The sequence below is a fragment of the Crocuta crocuta genome, unplaced genomic scaffold, assembly GCF_008692635.1.
Source record: "Crocuta crocuta isolate KB4526 unplaced genomic scaffold, BGI_CrCroc_1.0 scaffold13, whole genome shotgun sequence".
Lineage (NCBI taxonomy): Eukaryota > Metazoa > Chordata > Mammalia > Carnivora > Hyaenidae > Crocuta > Crocuta crocuta.
The window spans coordinates 364,468-372,992 of record NW_027530007.1 but is presented as its reverse complement, the minus strand read 5'-3'; the positions used below and the strand labels follow the sequence as shown (position 1 = coordinate 372,992).

General features: G+C 49.6%; 1 protein-coding gene across 4 annotated transcripts in view; it reads left to right on the top strand.

Moving 5' to 3' along the window:
- The first annotated feature begins 2,919 nt into the window (after positions 1–2,919).
- Positions 2,920–8,525, top strand: part of VPS13D (vacuolar protein sorting 13 homolog D) — a 251,706-nt gene continuing 246,100 nt past the window's right edge. For all 4 annotated transcript variants that reach the window (XM_077763779.1, XM_077763778.1, XM_077763781.1 and 1 more), the window contains exon 1: positions 2,920–3,076. In XM_077763779.1, coding sequence (XP_077619905.1) covers positions 2,980–3,076 — 97 coding nt within the window. In that variant the 5' untranslated portion in view covers positions 2,920–2,979. The remainder of the gene's footprint in view (positions 3,077–8,525) is intronic.

Sequence of the window (8,525 nt, the reverse complement as noted above, 5' to 3'; positions counted from 1 at the left end):
GTCCCCGCCCCCGCCGGCCCCGAGCCCGCCGCCTTCTCGGGGGACACCTGCGTCCCAGCCACCGCGGGCACCCCAGGGGCAGACAGGCTTGGGGCTGCCCGAGCTTCCTGGGTCCCCGGCGTCCTGGTCCTGGGAGTAAGAATCGCCGCCGGACCCGGCACCCTTTCCAGAGTCGCGGCAGCCTGGTGCCCTGGGATTGGGGATGGTGTCAGCCCGCGTCTCCCCGCCTGAGCGGCAGTCCCCATGTGGGCCCCCAGTGCGCGGGCCCCCGTACCTCACGCCCCCAAACGGGGCGGCCGTCAGTTCTCCAGAGTGTTTTAACCACCCACCCTCTGGGGTCGCGCTGTGGGATGGGGACGTCAGGCCTCTGACCAGTCTTTACCCCCGCTCCCCGGGGTCACACCCTGGCTGAATCCCGCTTCCCAGGTGCGGGACCCCAGGCTCCGGGCGCCGTTGCCTCCGGGGTTCATCTGGGAGGTGGGGTCTCCGTCCCCTGGAGAGCCCACGGGGTGGAAGAAGGGCTGCGGGACCCTCGTCTTCAAGGGCAGCCCCATTTCTGTGGGGCCCGGAGCCTGGCACCTGCCCCCTCTTCTTTTTTCACAGCTCCTCGGAGCCCGCGGCCCTCAGGCCCGGCCAGCTTGCGAGGAGCGCCCGGGTGCCTGTGCCATTCCCGGCTTTGGCCGCCCCCCGAGGGAGGGGCCTGGCTCAAGGTCACGCCCGGCTGTCGGTCCGCCTGTGGGCCGAGCCCTGATCCCCAGTGTCACCTGCCCCGCCGATTAGGGGAGGTCAGGTGGGAGTTAGTGCCTGGCGGCTGCCTGGAAACCCTGGTTGACCGGAGCGTAGAGACAGTTTGGAAGTCTAGCCAGCCTGGCGGCCCTTCCTGACACCGGATTCCTTAAGGGAATCCTTGAAGTGGCTTCCAGCCTGGTCTAGATCCTTAGCGGCGCTAATAGATGCTTTCTGGCTTGAGACTTAATTGACTGACCAGGGCATTTTACGATGCTTCTCGCCCCATCTTTTTGGTAATCTGTGTTTTGCCTTCTTCCACCTTGGGGGGCGGGAGTCAGGGGTGGGATGGGATAGAGAAGGGCCTGATTCCCTCTCCTGGGAGAGCGTTTGTATTTGGCTCTTCCTAGTGAGTTTGTTGGCATTTTAAGGGTCACTGGCAGTAACTTCAGATTTTGGTGCCTTGCCTAAGTGTGTTTGGAGTATACATAGTAAGGCTAGGCCTGTCAGGTTTACGTTTTGTTTTCACAGATTTACTTGTTTAAAGTTATAATAAAGGAATTTTTTTAGCCAGACTGCTAAACATTTCTTCTTGTAAAGAATTTGTTCTCGTAACCTCTTCTTTTCAATTCACGTAGCCGATGATCTCTAGGAAGTTCTTAGTTTTACACAAAATATGGCTTAAAAAAAATCTCTGGAAAGAAACTAGTGTTTCATCAGATGCTCTTTAGTTCCTTGTTTATTTTTACTGTCACCGATGGCAAATAAAAATTAATCGTGTGGGAAGAGCAAGACACTGTTGACAAATAAAAGTCGGTCTTTCCTGGAGGTTGAGTAAACTCATACAGGGCCTTACAGGGGCTTGTGCTTGGGGACTTTGCTGGGTGGTAGCCTTTTCATTTGGGATAAGCCTATCTTCTGGCGCTAAGATGAATCACTGCAGGTGGGGCACAGGGCCTGGAAAGGATCCTGAAAGGGCTGGTTCCAAGTAGGACACATGTCATAGCAAACCTGGAGCGTCCAGCTTGGTGGGCTGGTGTCTGATGTTTGGCTCTCAGCAAGATTTGGAACTTGCAGTTCTAATTGGGATCTACTAGCTGAGTGATTTTGGAACCCATTTTAAACTTTTATGTCTTGGGGCGCCTGGATGGCTCAGTAGGTTAAGCATCCTACTTCGGCTCAGGTTGTAATCTCACTCACGGTTAGTGAGTTCGACCCCCACACTGGGCTCTATACTGATGGCTCAGAGCCTGGAGCCTGCTTCCGATTCTGTGTCTCCTCCTTTCTCTGCCCCTCCCCTGCACTCTCTCTCTCTCAAAAATGAGTAAACATTAAAAAAGACCTTTGATGTCTCAAGTTCTGTTATATTAACTTTTAGTAGTACTAAAAGTAACCTGTATATTGTTTTGTAATAGTAATAAACACAGTCATCCGTGGGTAGTAGTAGTGCAGTTCCGAATGTAAATACAGTAGTTGGCACTAGAGGGTTTCTTGTGCTTGTGTTACTAAGATAGTTCATTGTATCAGCAACCCAGGCTTCTGTCTCGGTTCCTGTAATGCAGTTCCAGCATCTTCACGTTCTCCCTTTCGTTTATATTATTTTATGAATGATCCTGATGAACAAATTTGCAACATGGCATTAGGGAAGGCTTACAGAGGATCACTGCCAAATGTGAAGTTCATTGAAATCTCTCAGGGCATCTTTGCCTTCATCTAGGACAGGGTTCTTCAAGCCCAGCACTGTTGACATTTGGGCTGGATAATTCTTTGCTGTGGGGGAGCAGTCTTGTGTGTTGTAGGATGTTTAGGTGCTTCTATAGTCTCTATTCACAAGATCCCAACAGCACCCCCCCCCCCATCACCACAATTAAAAATGTCTCTGGACATTGCCTAATTGCACTTGGATGAGAATTGCTGACCAGGACAGTCTGGTTCCCAGGTGAATTCCTAAAGGCGAGCAGTTTAATGATCAGTTACCTGAAAAAGACAGACAACTGGGAGTTCTGGGTATTTTTTGGTAAGTTTGTAAGTGACTGTCCCTTGTCACTGTGTCAGCATGTGGATGGGTTGGTTTGGCCCTCGGCCAACAGGGCATCTTGCAAGTGCTTGTTACCCCTTTTTCCCCCTTAAATCTGGGCTTTGCGCTCTGTTGATTTCCTTTTTTATTTCCTTCATAGATTCTTCTATGACCATGAGAGAGAGAAATAAAGAGTGATCCATGATTTTTAAACACCTTGTCTTGAGGATATAGTCATGTTGGAAGGCCTTGTAGCCTGGGTTCTCAATACCTATCTGGGGAAATACGTCAATAACCTGAACACCGATCAGCTCTCTGTTGCACTTCTGAAAGGTAAGTGTGTCTCTTCTTGGTAAAGTATGCCTTTGCAGATGGCATTTCTGTTTTTTTTATATTCTTTCTGTTGTACCAACAATAATAAAACATATTGCCCAGATGGCTTTGTACTAAATATGTGTTAAAGGAAATGTGTTCTCCTGTATGACACTGATTATTATTACAGGGTAATTTATGTAGCTGTATTGGTATAGATTTTATGGAACTATTAAATATTAAAAAAAAAAAAAAGACTGTATTGCTGGAGACTCTGCTTTGTCCCAGTTAACTTAAAACATTTTTTTTAATGTTTATTCATTTCAGAGAGAGAGAGAGAGAGTAGGGGAGGAGGAGAGAGAGAGGGAGACATAGAATCCAAGGCAGGCTCCAGGCTCTGAGCTGTCAGCACACAGCCTGACAGATGGGCTTGAACCCAAGAGCCATGAGATCATGACCTGAGCCAAAGTCGGACATTCAACCGACTGAGCCACCCAGGTGCCCCAATCCCAATATAGCTTTATGAAACTTTATGGAGTTAGCCATGTAGTGACAATGGCATTGGCTTTGGCTTCAGATCCTGTTGTGTTACGTATTATCCATGTGAACAAGTCATTAAAATTCTGAGCCTTGGTTTCCTGAGAACAAATGGGTAATACACCTTTCCAGTGTTGCTGTAAGGATCAAATGGAATGACATTTAAAGCTCTTTTCCTGCTGGCGTGTAATAGACACTGAGTTGGAGTTTTAAAATATGTTACTGTGGAGTCTTCGACAGAATTTCTGAGGTCTTGTCTTGCCTAGTAATAAAGTACTGTAAAGCTGGAGACATTTTAGCCTTTATAGGCCTATCCTCGGTACATGCCTGTACATGATTTAATGCAGTCCAGAGATCTGGTGTGAGAGTTCGAAAACTCTTTTTCCCCTTCTTTTTTTTTTCTTAAATATTTTTAAAATTTATTGTTGAGAGAGCATGAGCAGGGGAGGGGCAGAGAGAGAAGGGGACAGAGAATCCCAAGTAGGCTCTGCACTGACAGCAGCGGGCCTGATGCGGGGCTCGAACTCATGAACCTGACCCATCAGGCGCCCCTCCCCTTCTCCTTGTTTTAATTTAAGTTCTCTTTGCTCAACTCAAAATGGAACAGTTGAACAACTCTAGAGAAAGGAGAAAAAGTCAGTCTGCAATCATGTAGCATCATAGAAAGTGGGAAAGATCTCAAATACGGCGGGGAGCTCCCCTTCCTGGGGGTGTGGGTTTTGGCCAGCGGACCAGGACAGGTCGGCGGAGATGGCAGCAGTACACAGTGTGGTGGCGTCTGAGAATAGGGTGCCAGTGGTTCACCTGTCGTCAGAGGTAGTGCTTCCCAGGTGTCCCTGACCCATCTGAACCAGTGAAAGGATTTTGGCAGCGACAGGCTGTGGGGAGCCCCTCCTGCTCCCTCCCTCTCAGTGGAAACTGAAGTAGGTTTTTTCTTAATCTTTAACTTCTGTCCTGACCTTTTCCTCCCTGTCCTTAGCAGGGAGCTGCTAAGTGCAAGGTGAAAGTGACTAGTCTGTCAGGGAAGAGGATGTGTTCAAAGTGCAAGAGTAGGGTCAAGTTCACCTCTTTGGTCACTTACTGAAGTTCTCGTCCATGCCGTGAAGCCAGCCAGGTTGCACAGGGCAGGAAATGGGGCGGAGAGAGGGAACTGCAGACCGTAACCTTGCTAATGAGAGAGCCAGCTCTTTCAAGGTGATGTGGTAAGAGGATGTTTGCTGAAGAAATGAAGGAATAGAAATTTGTGGTATCTGCTGTATCATGGAGTCTCTACTAATAACAGATTTCTAGTCTCTGTTTTAGAATGTATCTTATAGTGACAACTGTGTGTATCTCTCTGCTGCTTCAAACTGCCTTTCTATGCTTGTTTCCTATTTAAAAATATCCTCTATGCAGAATAGAAAAATACTTTTTCTTTCCTAACCAGTGTTAGTGTGGTGCCCCATCCTTAGGGATTCAAAGCACATCTCTGCGAAAGTGTCGGAGTGTCGCAGTTCTAGTTAAAGCAGTGTTTGGAGGCTGGGGGTGCGGTATAGGAATAGGGATGTTATTTCACTCCATCCAGAGATATTTGGTGTGTGAGATGCTTTGGGAGGTGCCAGGGAGATGGAAATAGTGATCAAGAGTATGGATTTTATAGCCGGGCTGGTTTTGAATCCCATTTCCTCCATTTACCAGTAACTTGGGCAACTTATTCCAGTTCTTCATGAATTCTCAAATTCTTCCTGTCCATGAATTGGAGAGAATATTAATGGTCTGGTAAGGTTCTGAGGACTACACACATTAATGTAGGTCAAATAGCTTAGACCCATTCGTGGCATACAGCGGGCCGTCAGTTGATGTTAGTTCCCATCATCCTCCATGGTCACGACCATCAGCATATGGTTGGCGTGGGTTGGACTTCGGGGTGGATAGTGCACACATACTAAAAGTAATACAGATGTAAAATAGTGTACAAGTAGCTGAAAGAGAGAATTTGTATAAGATTCTATTCGTTTAGTCACTCAGCAGACATCATGGTGGGCCTGCTTTGGGTCCGCCTCTGTGCTCTGGGGTGATACAGAGTGGGGGGAGCAGGAGAACGTACTTGACGCTCAGGCCTAGGGGCTGGGCGTGGTCTCCCCACTTACATGCTCCTTGTGACTGTGAGCAGGTTACTTAGGCCTCGTGTTCACCCCCCGTGCCTCTGGCCTGCTGAGATCAGGTGCGGACCCCAACACCGCCGCCTGGCAGCTCGGAGACGTTTCGGCAGGCTGCTTTTTCCTAAGCCTAGCGTCCCTCACGTTGAAATGGAGAAAATAAGAGCGTTTCCTCAGGCTGTTGTGCCGACTGGATGAGGTGATGCACAGCAAGTGCTTGGCACCAGCCACCCCTCACTCGGTGCTCCCTGCCCTTCCCATTGTCGTTATTCCACCTGTGTCGTCCTTGCCCTGGGACACCTGTTACCCTGCTGGAGAGACAGAAACGACGCAGCAACACAAGGCAGTGCGTAGTAACAGTGAAGCCCTGGGCACAGTGCGGTGGGTGCCGCGGGGGCATCGTCCATCCTGGTCGCAGGACCCTGGGCAGCAGCACTGCGGGGATTTCAGTAGGCGGTGCGGGGTGGGTCCCGACGCTGCGGGTGGCTTGCAGCTCGTGAGCACAGGCCTGAGCACAGGCCGGAGACGGAACGCTCGGAAAGCTCACGGGTTGTATTTGGGATGGTTTGGGGCCAGAAGACAGCAGCTGCTGGTGTCAAGCCAGGGGCCTGGGACTTCGGGCTCTGGGTGTATCTCTGTGACCCAGCACTTGGGCTCCCCTCCTTTTTGTTTTTATAAGCTCTGAACCTCAGGCTGGCTTTTTTTTTTTTTTTTTTTCACTTTTTAATGTTTGTTTATTTTTGAGAGAGAGAGAGAGTGTGTGAGCAGGGGAGAGGCAGACAGAGAGAAAGAGGGAGACAGAATCTGAAACAGGGTCTGATCGGTCAGCACAGAGCCCAATATGGGGTTTGAAGTCCAGGATGGAGAGATCATGACCTAGGCTGAAGTCAGACGCTTAACTGACTAGGTCACCCAGGTGCCCTATTCAGGCTGGGGTTTTAAGTAACACATAGCCGAGGGAGGAGAATTCAGTAGCCAGCAGTGGTGACTGAGAAGCAGCCGGCCCCTAGCTTTACCCCAGTTCTAGGGACTCCATTTCTTGGTAGGCTAACTAAGCTGAGGAGTTTTTGGATGAGACATCCAGGAATAAGCCTGCGCATTATCTGCCCGGAAATAAGCGAACAGCGCTGTCATTTATAAAGTGCTCACCTCCTCTGGGTCCCTTGAGGGACCTTTCCCAGCAAGACCAGTTGTGGGTGCACATTTGAGTGGGTGGGGAGTCAGAGAGCCTTCCGACTGGAGCCGCCGCCACCACGCTTTTGCCTGATTCCTTTGTTTTTGACTCGCGTGGGCGGCCCTTTCTTCTCGTCCTTTCCTCGGTTTCTTCTCCTTCCTTGACCACCTCTTCTGCACTCTGCACTTTAATGTTTCACGGTGCAGACTGCCTACAACAACTTCTGCTTTCCTCAGGTGGACAGCAGCCAAGGAGACCTAGTGCCGCCTGCCTTTGTGACAGATTTGGGTATTGAAAAATAGGGCGAATGATTCAAATTGCAAATGATGCTCTTCAGAAGACGGAGAAATGATATACTTTCTGCCTTTAAGTCAGTTGCAACTGTTGAGGAACATGTTTCATGTTCCCCCCCACCCCGTGATCGTTTACTCCCCAAATGTGGATATAGGGTTGTATCTGGGCTCTCTGGGGTTAACTTCTCCTTGTGGTTAGTCTTTATTTTAAATTTATTTATTTATTTAGTGTGTGTGTGTGTGTGTGTGTGTGTGTGAGAGAGAGAGAGAGAGAGGAGAGAGAGAGGGAAAGAGAGAGGGAAAGAGAGAGGCAAGGGAGGGATGGGGGTGGGGTGGGGGGGAGAGAATCCCAAGCAGGCTCTGCACTCTGAGCTCAGCCTGGCCTGGGGCTCTATCCCACGAACCATGAGATCATGACCTGAGCCGCCTAACCGACTGAGCCACCCAGGTGCCCCAGCTCTTTGGTTGACCTTTAAGCTATGTGGGGACCCACATAGACACATGTTTCTGTGAAGATCTGAAACATAAGCTGCCTGCCTTTGCTCAGCATCTGCCTAGTTGCTAGATTTGAATACTTCTTTAGAAGCCAGTTTCCCCCAAATCCTGAACAGTCATTTAAAGGAAAAAATAATTGTTTCTTGTATTCATTTGTCTTTGGCTTGCTTGCCTTTCTTTTGAGTTCTCGTACCAGTTAATGGTTGCTGGGTGGTTGTCCTCTGTATTCCCTGTTCTCAGCAAGGGCCTGAGGTCGCACAGACAGTTCTGTAGGGTGATACGCGTCTCTGCCCTGTAGGCTGGGACCCTGCCTTCTCTTTTAACATTGCCTGGGGCCAGCTCAGTGCCTACTACAGACTGAAGAGGTCAGCGTGGACGCATGCCTTCCACCCCCGGGAGAGCAAGGNGAGAGAGAGAGAGAGAGAGGAGAGAGAGAGGGAAAGAGAGAGGGAAAGAGAGAGGCAAGGGAGGGATGGGGGTGGGGTGGGGGGGAGAGAATCCCAAGCAGGCTCTGCACTCTGAGCTGAGCCTGACCTGGGGCTCTATCCCACGAACCATGAGATCATGACCTGAGCCGCCTAACCGACTGAGCCACCCAGGTGCCCCAGCTCTTTGGTTGACCTTTAAGCTATGTGGGGACCCACATAGACACATGTTTCTGTGAAGATCTGAAACATAAGCTGCCTGCCTTTGCTCAGCATCTGCCTAGTTGCTAGATTTGAATACTTCTTTAGAAGCCAGTTTCCCCCAAATCCTGAACAGTCATTTAAAGGAAAAAATAATTGTTTCTTGTATTCATTTGTCTTTGGCTTGCTTGCCTTTCTTCTGAGTTC